Here is an 18,372-nt window from a genome sequence, read left to right as displayed (position 1 = left end):
CTCCCAGGTCCCGCCCGCCGCGTCGCCTGCCAATCGCTGCCCGAGGCGTAGCCCGGCCCTGCCCCTCGGGTCCCGGCCCGCCGCCTTTGTTCTCCCCAGCTCCCTCTCTCAGCCTGTGCGCTCCGGGTAAACCGAGTGGCAGCCGCTGATTGGAGGCCGCGGAGCAGCCAATCAGAAGGGGGCACCTCACGTTAGCGCTCTGAGCTTTAAACGCTCGAGCCGCGGAGTGCGCGGAGGAGGCCGGGGAGGAGGTTCCACGCGGAGGGTGGTGCCGCGGGGCTTGGACGCGCACCGCGGCGCTCGCGGCCCGCGCCCCAGTTCGGACTGGGATTGGCCGGCCCGCGTCTTTCCCCGCCCCTCAGTTAATTGCCAGGGAGGTCTTCGGCGGGGGCGGGGCGGTTTTTCCCCTCTCGGTTGGCTCCGCGAGACCCGAGCCCGAGGTTCGGGAGCGCCCGGTGGCCTTTGGTGCAAGGAGGCCACGCTCAGCACCACCGCGATGAGGCCCCGGAAAGCCTGGATGCTCGTCCTGCTCCTGGCCCTGGCGCAGCTGCTGGTCGTGGCGAGCGCCGGGGCCCCGGACGAAGGTGAGCGGCGGCGGCGTCTGGCCCGGCCTGCGGGCCGCGCGCTCCGGGGTGGGGGCGCCGCGCGGACCAGCGACTTGCTGGAGTTGGAAGGTTGTAGCGGGGCGACAGGATCGCTTGGGAGTTCCGGGAGAGGAGGGCGGCGAGGAGGCCGGGGCTGCCACCGAGGCTTGGACCGCGGAGAGGGTGTAAAGTGCCTTCTTTGCACGCTGGCTCCTTCGCCCTGATTCTGCTCCGATTTTCCTCGGGTCCAGGCTGACTGCCCACTCCTGGGAAGGGGAGCTTGGGAACTGGTTAAGCATTTGAGGTTCACATGCCCAAGGAGTGGGAAGGGAGAGGGGCCGCTGGTTTCAAAACAGGGCGAGGGCGTGACGTCTCGAATGGGAGCCCTGGGGACAGCCGCGGGCAGCAAGCGTTTTACCCCTGAAAAATGTGGTCTGTAGTTTTGGATAGAAGTTAACTCGAGGGTTCTGGTTTGACGGGGAAAGGGATGGCTTTTGGAAACTGGAGGTAGGTAGCACTTCGGCAAGCATGTATTCGGCACCGTCTGTATGTACTAGTCACTGCACCAGTTCCGGCAGTTAGGGCTCAGTGTGGCCTCTGCCCATAAAGCGCCGGCTCTGGGAGGAACATTCGCCACTACCAGCTATCGGTCCTGCATTTTTCTTTGGAATCGGCTAGCTAAAAATAAGCGGTGTGTGAGAACTTTGAGAATTAGAAAGCGTAAGAAAAGACTGCTGTTGCTAGAGAACAGGACGGTACATTACTGGCCTTAACTCCTTCCTCTGGTGTTTCTCTGGATAACTAGAGTGTTTTTTCCTCTTGAGTTTGTTCCAATATAAATAACCCCCCTTTTCAGGTAGTGTGTAAGGGAAGTGCGAACTTTATACTCTTTCAGATTGAGTAACTTTTATACAAGTTTTATTCAAGAGTCTTTACCCACACAGAAAAGGAAGTTGAAAACCAGCGCTTGGTGAAAAGAACACCTGCCCACAAGAACCAGAGAGCAGTGTCACTTATAAGTGTGTCTTGGGACCTTTATCCAAATCGCCCAGTGCTTATTTAAATACAGAGTCCTAGAATATACCCAACCGGAAGAACGCAAGGGTGGGCCCTCGGGTCAGCATTTTAAACACATTTCATTGACTCATTAATGTTTGAGGACCAGTGGAGGTGGATGGTAGTTTTGGAACATAGCAGAGTAGCTTTGTCTTGCTTCCGATCAGATGATTCTGTCTTGCGGGGAGCCTCAAGGGGCCTGGAAGAGTGGCAGACGTGGATGGACACCGCGGGTATTAGGATGACTGAGTCTGTCATTTGTCACAAGCCACTGATGCACTGGAGACCCTGGGAGGCAGTTGCCTCTAGGGTGAGCCTGGGGATCGTTGTGGTCAATTGGTTGGAGTGGGGCTTCTAGTGGTTACCTTGACTCTTTCCCATCCCTTGCCCTTCACATTTAGCTTCTGTCACAGGTAACTCCTCCTGTGGATTTTATTTCGGGACCACACTTCCCTCTACCCCAGATGGTCCCAGTCTTAAGGGGTTCCCCCCCTCTTTTTTGCTTCCTGTGCATTTTATTTATTTTTGCTGCACTGCACCCCTTGCTGGATCTTAGTTCTTCAGCCACGGATGCAGCCAGTGCCGCCTGCAATGAGTGGAGTCCTACCCACTGGACCACCTGGGAATTCCCCACCTCTTGTGCATGTCAGACTCAAACAGCACAGTGGTGTCTGGGCCCGTCAGTGCCCCCAAGAACGGTTACTAAATAGAACTTAAGCCCTGATGCGTGAGCCTGCGGTTGTCAGGCCTCTCACTTGTTCTCACATCTTGCCAACCAGAAAAGTATAAAGGAGATATTTTGTTGTGGGTCGTTGCCAGCTTTTCACTTCTGGGAAGTAATTATCAAACAAGGTTAAAAAAACTTAGGGCATCCTGGGAAGAAAGTCTGATGGGCCAGCAAGGCGTAGCAGTTGAGTGGTCAAGACCTTCCCCTCAGTAGCCTTGTGCTCCTGGGCAGGTGACTGAAGTTCTGTTTCTTCATTGGTGAAGGGCATGTAGTATGTTTCCCCGGGGGGGCTCAGAGCGTTGTGTAAGAGCTCAGCACAGTGTGTGGCCCATGAAACATGATCAGTTAGATGATGTTATTCCTGAGTCTATTGTTACGCCAGCTGAGAATGCAGGTGAGGAGATGCTGGAAGAAGTGGCATGCGTCCAGGCTGGGTGGGATCCGGTGTTGTCAGGTGCCCTGCTGGGAGTGAACTGGGGTTGCAGTGACCTGGTTAGGAGGGGCCCGCATTTCAGGAGTGGCCTTGGCGGATGGGCCCAGCAGCGTGCAGAGATGATGCTGGAGGCCTGTTGAGGAGGGGCACTCGGAGGAGGATGGCACCCTTCCAGAAGGGGCTGGAAGGCTTTGGGTATATATCTCTGTCCTAGAGTGTCTAGCTTTAAAAGTGGAGCCCTGTAAGAGGTGGTTTCCCCATTAAACTGTGAGATAGCTTCCTTGTTGGGATGCAGGGGGTGGGGGCGTTTAGTCCAGGGGAATACGGAGCCAGCACCCTCTCCAGATGCAGAGGAGTCGACCCTGGGAGTTGTTGGCAATTTGGGGAGCAGCGGAAGGTGGGGGCTGTGCCTTAATGTGCTTGAGGATCCTTCATTACGTAGGGAACGTTCTGTCATTTTTTTTGTCCTTAAAAATGCAGAATGAAAATCCATTCTTAAAAAAGTTTCTATAAAGGAGTTCCCTATTAGGAGCTCTGTCACAGCATAACTCATGGTCCCCATTTAATCGTGAGCACCCCATCGCTGTAGTGCTGCAGACCACTGCGGGCTGGGGCTGGGTCGGAAACCTCTTTGCTTTTCCTTTTTATAAAATTCGCCTTATCTCTGTGCACTGAACTGGTAGCTCAGTCCCTCTTCCTCCCCAAGCTGTTTCCTCGCTTGAAGAGAGGATTAAGTTCTGAGCTTTCTTTCCAGCCTTCCTCCAGTCTTTCCATCTGCCTGCAGATAAGCTTGATTGTCAGGCTGAGCTGAGCACCCTGGCAGCTGCGCTGCCCTGGGGCCTTCCTCACTGCCTGCAGCAGTTCCCAGATCTGGGGCAAGGCGTATATTGCCTCCTGGGCCCCCGGCCGGAGCAGAGAACCTTGCACAGCACCCCCGCATCAAGCCCCTGGGTTTGCGGTCCCCATGCAGGTCATTTCAGGTGGGACTTTCCGGTGAGGGGCCGTCAGCCCAGCCTTTTGGAAAGCCGAAATTAGAGTTCCACAGGCCAACAGAGGTCAGCTGGTACTTGCCCTGCCCAGTTGCTGTGGGTAGTGTTCCTAGAAGTACCAGGAGCCTGGAGCCAGCTGGTGTAAACCCAGAGGTTCTCAAGAGCATCAGGTCCTTAGATCTCCCTGAGACTTCACTGGCAGTCCAGTCGTTAAGACTCTGAGCTTCTGATGCAGAGGCTGCAGGTTCTATCCCTGGCAGGGGAACTAAGATCCCAAATGCTCACTGCGTGGCCAAAAAATATATATAAATAAATTTAAAGGAAAAAAGAAATGAGCTTAGGCCACCAGCCTGGGAGGTGGAGATGGGGTTGAGCCCGGTTGTCTTCTTCTGGGTCCTGCCCCTTCCGCATCCAGGGAACCTGGTTCTCATCGCTCTCCCCAAGCCTCCCGCTGACAGCACTGGGACTCTGGGGCTTCTGCAGGCCCTGTCCAGCCCTCAGGGCCCCCGCTGTGGAGGAGGGAGGAGGCGAGGTGGCTGGAGAAGTGGGCGTGCTGACAGGCTCGGGGAGGGCGGGAAGAAAATGGGGGGCCGGGGAAGCAGCCTGGCCCAGGGTACACAGGCACTTTCTCAAGTTGGTGGCATTTCTGTTTGGATTTTAGAGCTGTTTACTCCAGCCCCCACAGTGGAGGACAGGGACTTGTGAAAGGAAAAAGCTGTGGGTGTTCGAAGGGACAAGTGTGGAGGGAAGTGGGGCTCAGGGGGGCGGGGTGGGTTTTCAGCTTGTTTTTGGTAATAAGTGTACAGGTCGGTAGATCTTGATGATAACAAGCAAAGCTGCCACCCTGCCCAGAGCAGCCTTTGGCGTGTCTGAGCAGCTGCAGAGGCAGCAGTGGGTCTGGTGGGTGCTGAGATAGGGCAAGTCCCAGGGGGCTCCCGGGTCCCCGGGCAGGTTCTCAAGCCCTAACGTCAGCCCCGCTGTCAGTGTTGGTTTCTCTCCCGGGAACATCTCCAAAGAGAAATAATGGGCCCCTTGAAACGGTCTGCCTTTGGAGTTGATGAAATCGTGCTACCTGCATTTCTGTTTGCTGATGTGGAAGCAGCTGGGAACCTGGGTAACGAGAGCTGCTGTTCAGGGTTTCCGTACCTGTAGTTCAGCAGCAAATCCAGTCGAGCCTTGTTGGTGATAAGATGTGCTTATATTCTTGTGTTCTGGGAAAGAGAACTTTGCCTCCAGGTGTCCCACAAAAGTATGAACAGGAAACAAGTGCGGTTCTCAGTTTTTCGTTATGAACGATGGACTGCTAATCCATCTCGGATTAGGAGATATGCATAAAAAATACCCCATGGGTGTTCTGATCCTTCAGGGAAAGGTTAGTGTGTGGAGGAGGGAGGTGGGGAATCATGTTTTACTTACAAAGTCAGCCCGAGTAACCTCCAGGGGGAAAGAGTTGAGAACCAAGATTTGTTTCCTGTTTGTACTGATTTGGGGGGCCAGGCAGTCATCCGCAGGGGCGAGGATGGGAACTTGGAGGCAAGTCCTTCTTTCCTGTGGAAAGCAGAGAGGGTGAGGAAGGGGAACATATCTGTAGAAGTTACCCTGGACCTTGAGCACGGACGTGGGGGGGACCTACAAAGGGAGGAGCCCGAACACACAGCTTGGATGTGGGTGAGGGGCCTTGCTGCAGGGCGGATCAGACCTGTGTGCCGGGAAGGAGGGTTCTCTGTGCTGGGCCGGGGGGCTCCATCTGAGAGGGGGCCAGTCCCACCTCACCCCCAAGTCCTGCTGCAGTGTTTAGACTAAATTCTAGACCTGTAGTTAGTTTTCACCATCTTTTAGCCATCACCTTCCTTTAAGTGACATCTGAGGTGCCCACCCCACATGCAGATGTATGGGCTCCGGGAGGCCCGCGGTCACCGCCTCTTCTCGTGGTGGTGACCCTCAGGGACCACTCAGGACTCATGACCATTTTGTGAGGGTGTGGGGTCCTGGGAAGACTTAAGGAGGAAGGTCATCAGTTTCCTAACCTGCCTGGGTGTTTTCTGCACAGATTCTTCTGACAAAGAGGATACCATCGAGGAGGACGAGGAGGAGGACGAGGATGACGATGACGACGACGATGACTTGGAAGTTAAGGAAGAAAACGGCGTCTTGATCCTAAACGATGCGAACTTCGATAACTTTGTGGCCGACAAAGACACGGTGCTGCTGGAGTTCTACGCTCCGTGGTGAGGACCCGCGCCCTGCCTCGTTTCAGGTCCAGTTGGTTAAAAACGTGAACACGTCCTCTGCTAGTTGCAGCTGCGGGTGGCTCACGAGCTGTGACGACACAGCCCTGCGGGGGTGACAGATGCGTCCCCTGGTGCAGGTTCAGCCCCCCCTCCGCCCAGCTGCACGCAGACCGGACCCTGTGGGGACCGGCCCCCCTTTCCCATCTTTCACCCTCATCGGGCAGCTCGTGGTGACTCTTGGGCTCCTTCTCCCACCTTTCTCCTGCTGTTTTTCCATCTCATAATCCTGTCTTCGCTTTCTCCTGCCCTCCTCAGTCCACTTGGGAGAAAAAAAATAGTCAAGATATACATAATCTTGTCTGATCAGCATAGTATGAGATGCTTCGTATAAAGTCTCTAAACAGTCCTCAGGGCAAACCTGTGAGGTTACCTCATTCCTGGTTTATAGATCATGTGTTCTCAAGCATTTTGGTCTCAGGACACCTTAATCCCTTAAATATTGAGGACCTCAGCTAGCTTGTTATGTGGGTCATGTTTATCAGTAGTTACCACATTGGAACTTAAAACTGAAAATGGAAAAAATTCATTTCTAAGTGGCAGTAACACCTTTACTCGTCAGCATCAGAATGCTGACATCACTGTTGGTCCTGTAGCGCCATCCACATCTGAGACGAGCGGAAAAGACAGCATCATTTAGGGAGAGTTTTCTCTTCACATGGGGGTGTGGAGATCTTGAAAGTACCTGCCCTCGGTGGAGCTGGGATTCACCCTGGGATTGTTCGACTTCGGGCCATCTCAGCCTCCCCCGTTTTGCGTTTCTCGCTAACCGCAAACGTTTCTGGTTCCAGTGCCCCAGTTTTTGTGCATACAGCTGGATTTAAGCCTCCTTGGGTATAGTTAACCTGCTTCTCCGCCCTGAAATCTCATTCTCAGGTGTGGGCACTGCAAACAGTTTGCTCCAGAATACGAAAAAATCGCCGCCACCTTGAAGGAGAACGACCCTCCCATCCCTGTCGCCAAGATCGACGCGACCTCAGAGTCGGCGCTGGCCAGCAGGTTTGACGTGAGTGGCTACCCCACCATCAAGATCCTGAAGAAGGGCCAGGAGGTTGACTACGAGGGCTCCAGGACCCAGGAAGGTGAGGGCCCGGAGCCGCCAGAGGAAGTGGGGGCCGGGGCTCCCTTCCCCATGAAGGGAGAGGGGAGGGGTTGAGGGGAGGGCAACTTGGATAACAGAGAGGAAGCCCAGCCCAGTGGACTGGCAGCAATACCTACTGGAACGTCCGTGGTGACTCCGATCAAAATAAGCTTGTCCTGGACAAGAAGGGGGTACACTTGACAGCCGTGAAATTCAAGATCCGGAGCCACTGTGTTAAAGGCCACGGGCCTCGCTAGTGTCGTGGACCAGTGTCTAGCTGGGCCTGACACCCAGGGCGCAGGGTGGGGGACTCTCTGAGACAGACTGCCGAGCCCTTGCCCAGAGCTTCTGATTCAGTGAGCGTCAGGTCCATCTCAATAGTCTCTTTCTTATGAGCACCCAGGGCTGGCCAAGCCCGTGGGTCCAGAGCTCACAGAACCACTGGTGTTTCTGAAACCAGGTGCATGGGACCAGGTGGCATTTCTAAAACCAGGCCTGTTGGAGCTCTACCTGACTCGCATCAGGCACTACATCAGTTTCATTAAATGAATGGACAGATAACACTGTGGTAGCCTTCAGCATTTTGAAGGCTTAAAAAAATAGATTGCTTTCTGCTGCATTTTCCACTCCCAGTGTGGCACAGTGGGCATGGCACCGAGTAGGTTTGGGGTCTTTCTTGCCATCGCACAGCCCTGTGTCCCCCACAAGGGCCCCCCTGGCTGGGCCTTGGGCTCCTCATCCGAGCGTGAGTCACGTGGACTTGATCTCAAGGTTCCCTTCGAGCCATTCAAGAGTCTGACCTGTGCAGGCATGTGTGTGTGTTTGGGGATGGGTCTGCCCTTGACACCTCACAGCTAGAAACGTGGTCCATTTTGGCATCTTGAGGGCAGCGTTTGCCGCAGCGGGCTCCCTGGGCGCCAGACCTCCCATGTGTCTTCAGAAGGGGGCTCCCCCGAGTTGAGGCCCCCCTCTCCCGGACCTTGGTCTGCCTCCACCAGGAGGCACTGCTGTTCGCGCTCCAGTCTGAAAGCTGGTGCTTTGCCGCAGTGCTTCTCGGACCTGGCTCCTTGGCAGATTTTAGGGCCACAAAGGGAGAGAAACAGTGGGCAGCCGCTGCTCCTGAGAACCACTTGGGAAGTGCTTTGTGAGCATATATTTAGTCTCCGGGCACCTAGGCCACAAGTGGGCCTTTTTACAACTGCTTCGCAGGCGATGCTGGTGCAGCCTGGGTGGCGTTGGAGCTACTGCTCCTCCCATTTTTTTCAACTTCAGTTAAATTTTATGCTGTGTGTAACGTGCCAGTGCTCCGTGTGCGTGTCTAAACACAGATGTATTTGTATGCTTTGAGAGGAATGCTCCCCAAACTATTACTAGGCATATGCGGTTGAACACTGTGAGGTGACCTTTCGGGGTGCACTTAACAGTCTCATTCATCAGGCTGGGCTAGACTGCCTTGAGCAGTGTGTGTGGACATGTGATGGGTGGTGGTTGGAAACCTTGGACCTTCGGGCTCTTCACTGTGGTCCCCAAACTGCGGAGGGGCCCTGGCTATAGATGGGCTTTGTTGTTCAGTAGCTCAGTCATGTCCGACTCTTTGCATCCCCATTGACTGCAGCACGCCAGGCTTCCCTGTCCTTCACCATCTCCCGGAGCTTACTCAAACTTAGGTCCATTCAGTCGGTGATGCCATCCAACCATCTCATCCTCTATGGCCCCCTTCTCCTCCCGCCTTCAATCTTTCCAAGCATCAGGGTCTTTCCCAGTGAGTCAGCTCTTCACATCAGATGGCCAAAGTCTTGGAGCTCAGTATCAATCCTTCCAGTGACTTTTCAGGGTTGATTTCCTTTAGGATTGACTGGTTTGATCTCCTTGCAGTAGATGGGCTTGGGTTTCAGGAAATCAAGCGTGTCCTGTTCTGTGGCCCTGTGTTCTCTCTTCCCTACCCTCCCCACCTGCCCCTGGAGCCAGGGGCCTTCACGTGCTCAGTCTTGTGGGGTTTCTTCCAGAAATTGTGGCCAAGGTCAAAGAGGTCTCCCAGCCGAACTGGACGCCTCCACCAGAAGTCACACTCGTGCTGACCAAGGACAACTTCGATGAAGTGGTGAATGATGCCGACATCATCCTGGTAGAGTTTTATGCTCCCTGGTAAGATGGTGTCGGTCTCCCGTGACCAGATACTGGTTAGGCCCATCCTGTACCGCTGCAGCTCGGGGCAGGGGTGGCAGGAGACAGACCCCTGCACGTGAGGCAGAGCCAGCCGAGGAGCTGGCAGGTGCCAAGTGCCCACCGTGCACCGGGTGAAGTGGGCGCGGCTGGGAGGGGTGGTTTTAGAGTCTTTGCTGGGGGATAGGATAGGTTGAAACTCCCCCCTCCAGCTGTCCAACCAACAGAACTGTCATGGCCTCTCCCATCTCTTAGCCCACGTCAGGCTTCCACACTATCTGCCTGGGGGCTTCTCTGGCTTGGCAGATCTCTGCAAGTCACCCGGGAACTCAGGCTGGGTGTCTGCGCATCCTGTAGCTGGGAGGCTGTGTCCACTCTGGAACAGGCTCCTGACAGAGCTGCTCACTCTCACAGGTGTGGACACTGCAAGAAACTGGCCCCCGAGTATGAAAAGGCCGCCAAAGAGCTGAGTAAGAGCTCTCCCCCGATCCCCCTGGCGAAGGTTGACGCCATAGCGGAGACAGATCTCGCCAAGAGGTTCGACGTCTCCAGCTACCCCACTCTGAAGATCTTCCGCAAGGGGAAGGCTTTCAATTACAACGGCCCACGGGAAAAATACGGTAGGGCTGCTGCCGCCTCTGGGCCCAATGAGGGGAGCTCCCAGTACCTCCGGGCGCCCCGGAGCCCCGAGCCCCCAGCCCCTCTCAGGCGTGCGCTCTGCTTCCAGGGATCGTCGACTACATGATGGAGCAGTCCGGGCCGCCCTCCAAGCAGATCCTGGCCCTCAAGCAGGTCCAGGAGTTCCTGAAGGACGGGGACGACGTCGTCATCATCGGGGTCTTTAAGTCGGAGAGTGACCCTGCCTACCAGCTGTACCAGGATGCGGGTGAGGACGGGTCTCAGGCCAGTGTGCCCGCACCCAGGCCTTCTGGGGCCACTGATGTTGTATAAGACTCCTGGGCGTCGATCTAGGCTTGAGGAAGGATCGAGATTGCATGTGTGGGAACGGGCTTTCCTTTCTGGGGTTGGGGATTGGTTCTCGGTTGCCTTAACTGCACGTGAGTGATGCGATCTCTCAGGAAGCGGACGAGAGGGCTGTGTTCTTTCCTTCCTGGGTCTGAAAGGAGGGCAGGGGCCCAGTCAAGTTCATCCAAAGTCATTACCTCCCTCCATCCTCTGCTGGGGCCCCTTCCCAGAGCCAGCTCAGCTGCCGGGGGAGGGTCTTGACCAGAAAGGAGGGTTTCTGCGTCAGACCTGGGTTGGAGTCCCTGTTCTGTGGGTGGTTAGCCGCCCCGAGTGGGCAGTCAGTGACTCGGTCAACCCGGAGATCTCACAGCCAACAGGGAGACCTGTCTTGCATGGAAGGTTGTTACATTAGTGGAGATAAAGTGGCGGAAGTGCTCAGCCAAGTGCCCGGTGATGCCAAGTGCCCAGTGAGGCTGGTCTGGGAGGTGAAGTTAACCACCAACACGTCTCAGCAGTGTCCCATGGGGGCCAGGTCCTCACCGCCCTGGATGGCCCCTGGGTGATGAACCAAAGACGGTCTTCGGGGGACAGTCAGGCTCCTCCTGGTCTTCCCCAGCAGCTCCTGAGTCCCCTGGACCCCTCACCCCATCGTACACGCCACAACGGCTTGGTTTTCTACTTGGAAGTTGTAATCGTGATCTGTTAAATGCCCTGCTTGCCACTTAGTGTTAATGTCTGTGCCGCACGGTCCCAGCTGTGCGTGTGTCAGTTGCAGAGTGACGTTGTAAAAGTTACAGTGGAGCTGAAGTCCATTCGTGCTTACTCAGTCTTCACTGATTCAGGAACCGTGTCATCCAGCTGTGCTAAAAACTTGCAGAGGGGATCCCCTCGTCCACCCAGGACCACAGGCAGCCACAGAGCCCCAGCCCTCACATCTGGGTGCCTGTAGATCCCCAGGGATCGTGTCAATACGTGGGTGCTGGTGCTCAGGGCTGGGGGGGCCCCAGTGCTGCCCGTCCAGCCGCTGCACATCCAGTCTGACGCCTGTGGCCCCTTGTGGCCGGGCGGGTTAGGCTCAGGCAGGGGTGACAGTCACGGGGCCTGGTGCGTGGACTTCGGGGAAGGAACTAGAGACAGCCCCAGGGACACAGGGCTGACGGGGCAAGAGCAGAGGGGGTCCTGGCAGGAGGATGGAGTCTGTGAGCGAGGGGGTCGGGCAGGAAGCTCTGGAGGTGATGCTGTCTCCTCCATGGCCACTTGATCACAGATACCCACGTGTCTGGCAGCTTAGAACAGATGGGAGACTGACCTGCAACACTCCTCTGGGTGGCTGTTTTGTTCTTAACGGTGGTCTGAGAGCTCCCTGACCTGTTTCTACAGGAGGGACTGGGGCTCAGGGTGGTGAGCAGCTGGCAGGCCTCAAGTCACAGCTAGTGGCTCGAAAATTGTGATTTGAGTCCAAGTCTGTCCTTGAGCTTGTCCAGACTGCGCCCTGCTTCCCCTGAGACGTGCCGTGCCCTCAGCTGCCTGTTCGGTAACCCAATCACAGGCCTGCCCTCCTGGGACCACAGACTCTGCTCAGGGTGGATCGGAGGCCTTGGTGAGGACAGAGCAGGAGGCCCAAGGTGGTGCCCCTGCGGGGTCCAGGGCAGGGGTTGATAGGCTGGCCCACGGGCCAAACCCGGCCCTCACCTGGTTCTGTAAGTTCCCTGGGGACACAGCATGCTAGTCAGCACAGAGTTGAGTTGTCAAGACCATGGAGTCCACAAAGCTGAGACAGTTCCTGTCCGGTCCTTAAGAAAGTTTGCCAGCCTCCATTCTAGAGTATCTCCGCGGGGTTGCATTGGGAGTTTCCCAAAATTTAAATTAAAATACATAGGGCTTCCCGGGTGGCACAGTGGTAAAGAATGTGCCTGCTAATACAGGAGACTCAAGAGATGCAGGTTCAATCCTTGAGTCGAGAAGATCCCCTGGAGGAGGAAGTGGCCACCCACTCCAGTATTCTTGCCGCAAAAGTTCCACGGACCAAGGAGGCTGACGGGCTATAGTCTGTGGGGTCACAGATAGCCAGACACAGCTGAGTACAGCACAACATATCCATAGAGCAGAAAAACTGCAGCCCAAATGGGCCACTTGAGAAGTGAGCTCCTGAGCAGACAGAGGGTTCTCATGCCAGACTCAAGAGGGTCAGGCTGGCGGTCTGGGTTAATGTGCTTCTCAGCGTCAGAGACCACAGTCAATCCAAGAGATGAAGTTTTTCTGTGAAGGTTCTGATCGTTTATTTTTATTCATTTTTTTTTTTCAGATTTATTTTAAAAATAAATTCAGACATACATAGATTTTAAGGTATTACATCTATACCAGGTTTTTTAATCCAAACTCCTTTCAAGTGTCTAAGCTCTGGATATTATCCACACAGCGTTCATGGTTAATTACACCATTTTCTGGGCATTTGGTTTGGCTGATGTGGGTAGAGTTGAATCTAAATCATTTAAGCAATTTAATAAATTGTGTGTTATTTATCGTTCTGTCAATTTCTCAGCTAACAGCCTGAGAGAGGATTACAAATTCCACCACACTTTCAGCACTGAAATAGCAAAGTTCTTGAAAGTCTCTCTGGGGAAGTTGGTTGTCATGCAGCCTGAGAAATTCCAGTCCAAATATGAGCCCAAGAGCTACGTGATGGACATCAAGGTGGGTGAGGGGTGCCAGCCCTGGGGCGTCCGATCATCCTGAAGTTTTCTCGGTCAGGTCAGGGTCACGGAGGGGCGGGGATGGGGGGGTCCTCACATGCCCGGTGGGTCGTGGGGCTGAGGCCCTGGCGCAGCTCCATCTGCTTCTGCAGGAGGGTGGCTCCCTCTCCATACCTGGTGATGGGCCAGCTCCTGGCCAGGCCGTGCTGCTCCATCGGAGAGAAGCATCACTCGCCGGCAGGCGGTTTGGGTGCTGAGGTCTACGAAGCACTGACATGCCGCTCTGTTCACTGGGTAGAGCTGTGGGTGTGGCCTGTGGACCTGGCCTTTCCTTCCTCCTCGGGGCCCCCCGCTCTCAGTCTTCCTAAAGAGGTGACACACTCATCTCAAGAAGGGTGGGTGAGCTTGGGTCCCACTTCATGTTCCAAGTGCTTCCCAGGGGCCCTGAGCTCCATGGAACAGATACTCTCATTTGGAGGAAACCTTACCCTGATAGCTCAGTTGGTAAAGAATCCGCCTGCAGTGCAGGAGACCCCAGTTTAATTCCAGGGTTGGGAAGAACCGCTGGAGACCAGATAGGCTGCTCACTCCAGTATTCTTGGGCTCCCCTTGTGGCTCCACTGGTAAAGAATCTGCCAGCAGTGCAGGAGACCTGGGTTCGGTCCCTGTGTTGGGAAGATCCCCTGGAGAAGGGAAAGGCTACCCACTCCAGTATTCTGGCCTGGAGAATTCCCAAAGTCCGTGGGGTCGCAAAGAGTCGGACACGACCAAGCAACTTTGACTTTACATCTTGAATCCAGATGTTTTACTTGACAGAGACTGGGATGCAGAGAAGTGAACTAACGCCTAGAGGGTCCCACAGCCGGTTAGGAGGAGACTAAGGTGACGGGCAGGTGTGCTCTGTCCCCAACCAAGACATACGGGAGAGGTCTCATCACCCCTGCCCCTCCGGCTTCTTTTCTGTTATCCAGAGATACTGACTCTGGGTCCACAGAGGAGCCCTGATGAACTTGAGATCTGGGGGCCATGGGAACCAGACACAGTTCTGTGTGGTGTGCCTGCTCCCAGGGAAGGGGTCTGTCTGTAATTTTCAGTAGATTCTTGAAGGGGCCCCTGACCCTGAAAGGTTGAGATCCACAGTCTGTTAAACACATCACTGCTACTTTGCTGTTTTTGCTTCTGCCTGATCTTATATTCACCATTTTTTATTAATGTACTGGTATCATTTATATACCAGTTTTGTCCCCAGAATTATTTAAGGGCTGCTTTGTAAAAAATTTACATAACATAACATGCAATTTTAAAAAATGGATCTAGGCGTTAGGACAAAGGGAAGACAAGGGCAGGACGGATAAGATGAAGCCAGATGTAAAGTCAGCACACACAGCCTGGAGGTGAGGAGACCGTCTGCTGCAGACGTGAGTGAGGAAGGCTCAGGCATTGAGTTCCCATTTGGGCCTGTGGGTGCCGAGTGCTCCGCTGTGGAGCACATACATCCTGGGAGCCCCCGGAGTTCGTCTTTTCCGCAACGGGCGGTCCAGGGCCATCCTGATGAAAGAGGCCCCCACTGCCTGCTGTGTCTTGTCCCTGCTACCTCCCTGACCGTCCATCCAGATGGGACTCAGACTCTAGGGGAAAGAGGTGGTCATCCACCACTTCTCCTGCCGGGCAGATGGCCTCACCCTGCTAGGCCTCAGGTTCCACATCTGTGGTGCAGGTGTCTGGCCCCATGCTCTTCCCCAGGCCCCCCGGGCTTTCTGTCACCAGTAGTCAGGGATGGGCTTTCTGCAGGCAGAGCCCAGAGCCCCAATGGCCACTTTGATCATCTCATCCTGTAGTGTCCCCGACAGGCTGCTATGGGGTTCAGCCAGAGGAACGTGAGACCTTGTGCCCAGTTCAGCTCACCTTTGCACCTTTGTCATCCGGGAGCCAGGCCTCCCCCCAGCAGATCCCAACTGACCTGGTCAGCCAGCCCTGACCCAGAGGGAAGGGCGCCCTGGCTACCCGAGAGGCTCACTTGGGGTTCACTGGGGGAGTAGGGCCCCTGTGATGTCCCTAGTGAAGTTGCTCAGTTGTGTCCGCCTCTTGTGATCCCATAGTCTGTAGCCTGCCAGGCTCCTCCATTCATGAGATTTTCCAGGCAAGAGTACTGGAGTGGGTTGCCATGCCCTCCTCCAGGGGATCTTCCCGGCCCAGGGATTGAACCCGGGTCTCCAGCAGTGCAGGCAGACGCTGTACCCTCTGAGCCACCAGGGAAGCCCCGTGACGTCCCTAGGGGCAGACTTTACCCCAGGCCGGTGGCAGACAGCTGCGCCTCACCTGCCCCTCTCTCGCAGGACTCCACGGAGGCCGCGGCCATCGCGGAGCACGTGGTGAAGCACACGCTGCCCCTGGTTGGCCACCGCAAGGCCGCGGACGCCAAGCGGTACACGCGGCGTCCCCTGGTGGTCGTCTACTACAGCGTGGACTTCAGCTTTGACTACCGTGCAGGTGAGCCCTGGGCTGGGGGGTGCGGGTTAGGACGGCCTCGGGGGTCCTCCTCCTCCTCCTGGGGGAGTCGCCACCGCCTACCCTCCCCGCTTGATCAGGGGGGCGGCTGGGAGTCCCGTCGGCCCTCCTCAAGCCGCGGGGACGATCGGGCGGGACCAGCCCCCGGAGCCCTGAGCCCAAGCCCTCGGTCCCCTCTCAGCCACTCAGTTCTGGCGCAACAAGGTCCTGGAGGTGGCCAAGGACTTCCCCGAGTACACCTTCGCCGTGGCCGATGAGGAGGACTTCGCCACGGAGTTGAAGGACCTGGGGCTAAGCGAGAGCGGGGAGGAGGTGAACGCGGCCATCCTGGACGAGGGCGGCCGCAGGTTTGCCATGGAGCCCAACGACTTCGACGCCGACGCCCTGCGTGACTTTGTCACCGCCTTCAAGAAAGGTGGGCCCGCACCCCGCCACCCTCACACCCACCTACACCCACCCACACCCACACCCGCACCCTGCTTCTGCAGCCCCTGCCAGCTTGTCTTTGGGACCCAGGCCTGTGCTTCCTCCTGGACCCAAGGGTGCGCAGCATGGGAATGGGAGAATCCGTTCTTTGCTCCCTTTTCTTTTTGTAATAGAAACAGGTGTCTTAGAAATCTCAAAAAAACTTATTTTAAAAATTAAAGTGCAACAGATAAGTTTCTTGTATGTGGGAAACTTGCTTTGGCCTCGAATGCAGTGTCTTTCTGATCTGATTGAGCACATGGCTCAGGGTCGCTGTTGCCCCCGCTAGGTGGGCAGACCTCTCTGCCCATCCTGTCTGCTCAGTCTGCTGCCCCCTGAGGCTTCCAGCCTGCACACCGCCCTCTTAGTGACCCCTCTGTACTGGCAGCCTCTCTTGTGACTGCCCCTCTGAAAGAGGATCGTGTCTGCTAGGTCTCTGGTGCGACTGGTCATCTGCACCCCCTCTGGCCTTTGCAGGGACTGGAAAGTACAGGATTTGGGGGAATCAGAACCAGGGGCTGGGCTCTGCAGACAAGGCCCAGCCTGGCCGTGGTGACGTCTGTCTGCCCCAGCCTCCTGCGTGTCGGGCCAGCCTTCCTCCCTGGTCCAGTCGCGGCCACCAGGGGCTGGCCTTTCGGCTCTCACACCCCCCCCTTGCTTGCTTTTCCTGGCAGGAAAACTGAAGCCAGTCATCAAATCCCAGCCGGTGCCCAAGAACAACAAGGGGCCGGTCAAGGTCGTGGTGGGGAAGACCTTCGACTCCATCGTGATGGACCCTAAGAAGGACGTCCTCATCGAGTTCTACGCGCCCTGGTGCGGGCACTGCAAGCAGCTGGAGCCGGTGTACACCTCCCTGGGCAAGAAGTACAAGGGCCACAAGAACCTGGTCATCGCCAAGATGGACGCCACGGCCAACGACGTCACCAGCGACCGCTACAAAGTCGAGGGCTTCCCCACCATCTACTTCGCCCCCAGCGGGGACAAAAAGAACCCAATTAAATTTGAGGACGGAAACAGAGACCTGGAGCATTTGAGCAAGTTTATAGAAGAACATGCCACAAAACTGAGCAGAACCAAGGAAGAACTTTGAAGGCCGTGGGGGTCTGCAGAGGGCGAGTGCGGGAGGGACCGGACCCAGCGAAGCTTCCAGTGGTCACTGGCGGGGCCCACGCCAGCTGCGAGCCTGGCGGGCTTGCTCACAGGCAGTATCTCAAAGTGTTTTGGTTAGTTTTGTTTTAATTTTTTTATACTCTGGTATTTTGCCTTCATGCTCTGAATACTAAATACATATGAATGACTCAGTAGATTAGTTCAGAATTTTACAGAGGAGACATCTATTTTTATTGTTATTTGGGGTTTGATTTTTTTTTTTTAACTTTTCACCATCTTTAATATATTTCTTCAAAGCAGGCAAGTTGAATTCTGTGTGCATTTTTTTCCTTTTTTAATTTAAAATTTAAGAAACCTTTGCCAAATTGTGTTGCCTTTTGCCTTTTATTTGATCGTCTTCTGAGGAATCGTTAGCTGAAGAAGGGACTGTTGGTTTTTGTTTTTTTTCCTGTCGGGGCACGAAGTGAGAATGGTCACCAGGCGCCCTGCCAAGGACATGATTTCGGCCCGACTCTGAGCCGCCGCCAGACCGGGAGAAGCAGCATCTCTGCAGGCGTGGACATCGCCGTGCCTTCTCCTCCCAGACCGAGGACCGCGGGCAGGAGCCTGTTGCAGGTGCCCCCAGGCCCTTGAAGCCAGGTCCCGAGGCTCAGCCTCTGAGAGGTCGCCCTGTTAAGGCTAGCAGCCCCCCATTCAGAACCACCGTGGCCGAGGCGAGATGAGCCAGGGCCCAAGTGGAGACTTCGGGGTGGCAGGAAGGATAGAGTAGGTAGGCTGACGTGGTGGAATAAAAAAATGATTGAAAACAAGCCTCTGTCGCTGTCTTAGAGAACACGATCCTGTCCCAGAGTCTCGGTGCCCTGGACACGGAAAAACCTGGTCTGGGCCTGGAGGGGAGGCTCCCAGCCCACCCACCCTGCAGCGTGGGTGTGGCTTCACCCCAATTGTGAACGTCTGGGGGTGGGGGGTCCTGACCCGGGCGAGGCCATCGGTGGGCCCTGCTCCTGTGTGCGGGTGGGCAGTGGTGGAGGACAAGGCTCTGGGTGTGCCTGGGAGCCGGGCAGAGGGGACCCACCAGGATGGGAAGCTGGACCAGCCCTCAGAGCTCTGCACGATTTGTGTGATGAGAGCTTCACGCGGGAGTTCATTCCCCGGGTGTGCTGTCTGCGCTCACCTTCTCTTAATTTTGCTGAGAGAAGAACAGGTGAGCTGGAGGCTGCTCTGAGCAGAGGCTGGTGTGTTGGCTGCAGGAGCTGGGCGCAGCAGGGCGGGGGGCAGCCCGCACAGGAAGGGGCAGTCCTGATGAGCC

At 55.8% G+C, this 18,372-nt stretch overlaps 1 protein-coding gene across 1 annotated transcript; it reads left to right on the top strand.

The window, feature by feature from the left end:
• Positions 1 to 207: 207 nt before the first annotated feature.
• PDIA4 (protein disulfide isomerase family A member 4) lies at positions 208 to 17,872 on the top strand. Its single transcript, XM_055591225.1, has 10 exons — positions 208 to 584; positions 5,840 to 6,017; positions 6,954 to 7,159; positions 9,165 to 9,303; positions 9,736 to 9,941; positions 10,049 to 10,207; positions 12,830 to 12,981; positions 15,317 to 15,470; positions 15,670 to 15,903; positions 16,628 to 17,872. The coding sequence occupies exons 1-10, from the start codon at positions 497 to 499 to the stop codon at positions 17,041 to 17,043; spliced, it is 1,932 nt and encodes a 643-aa protein (XP_055447200.1). The 5' UTR covers positions 208 to 496; the 3' UTR covers positions 17,044 to 17,872.
• Positions 17,873 to 18,372: the final 500 nt, after the last annotated feature.

Source organism: Bubalus kerabau, chromosome 8, assembly GCF_029407905.1.
Source record: "Bubalus kerabau isolate K-KA32 ecotype Philippines breed swamp buffalo chromosome 8, PCC_UOA_SB_1v2, whole genome shotgun sequence".
NCBI classification, from domain to species: domain Eukaryota; kingdom Metazoa; phylum Chordata; class Mammalia; order Artiodactyla; family Bovidae; genus Bubalus; species Bubalus kerabau.
This window is presented reverse-complemented; position numbering and strand designations above follow the sequence as displayed.

Coding starts and splice junctions, on each gene's coding strand:
- PDIA4 (XM_055591225.1), top strand. CDS start 497: ATGAGGCCCCGGAAAGCCTGGATGCTCGTCCTGCTCCTGGCCCTGGCG. Junction 6,018..6,953: donor CTGGAGTTCTACGCTCCGTG/GTGAGGACCCGC, acceptor TCTCATTCTCAG/GTGTGGGCACTGCAAACAGT. Junction 10,208..12,829: donor CCAGCTGTACCAGGATGCGG/GTGAGGACGGGT, acceptor TCAATTTCTCAG/CTAACAGCCTGAGAGAGGAT.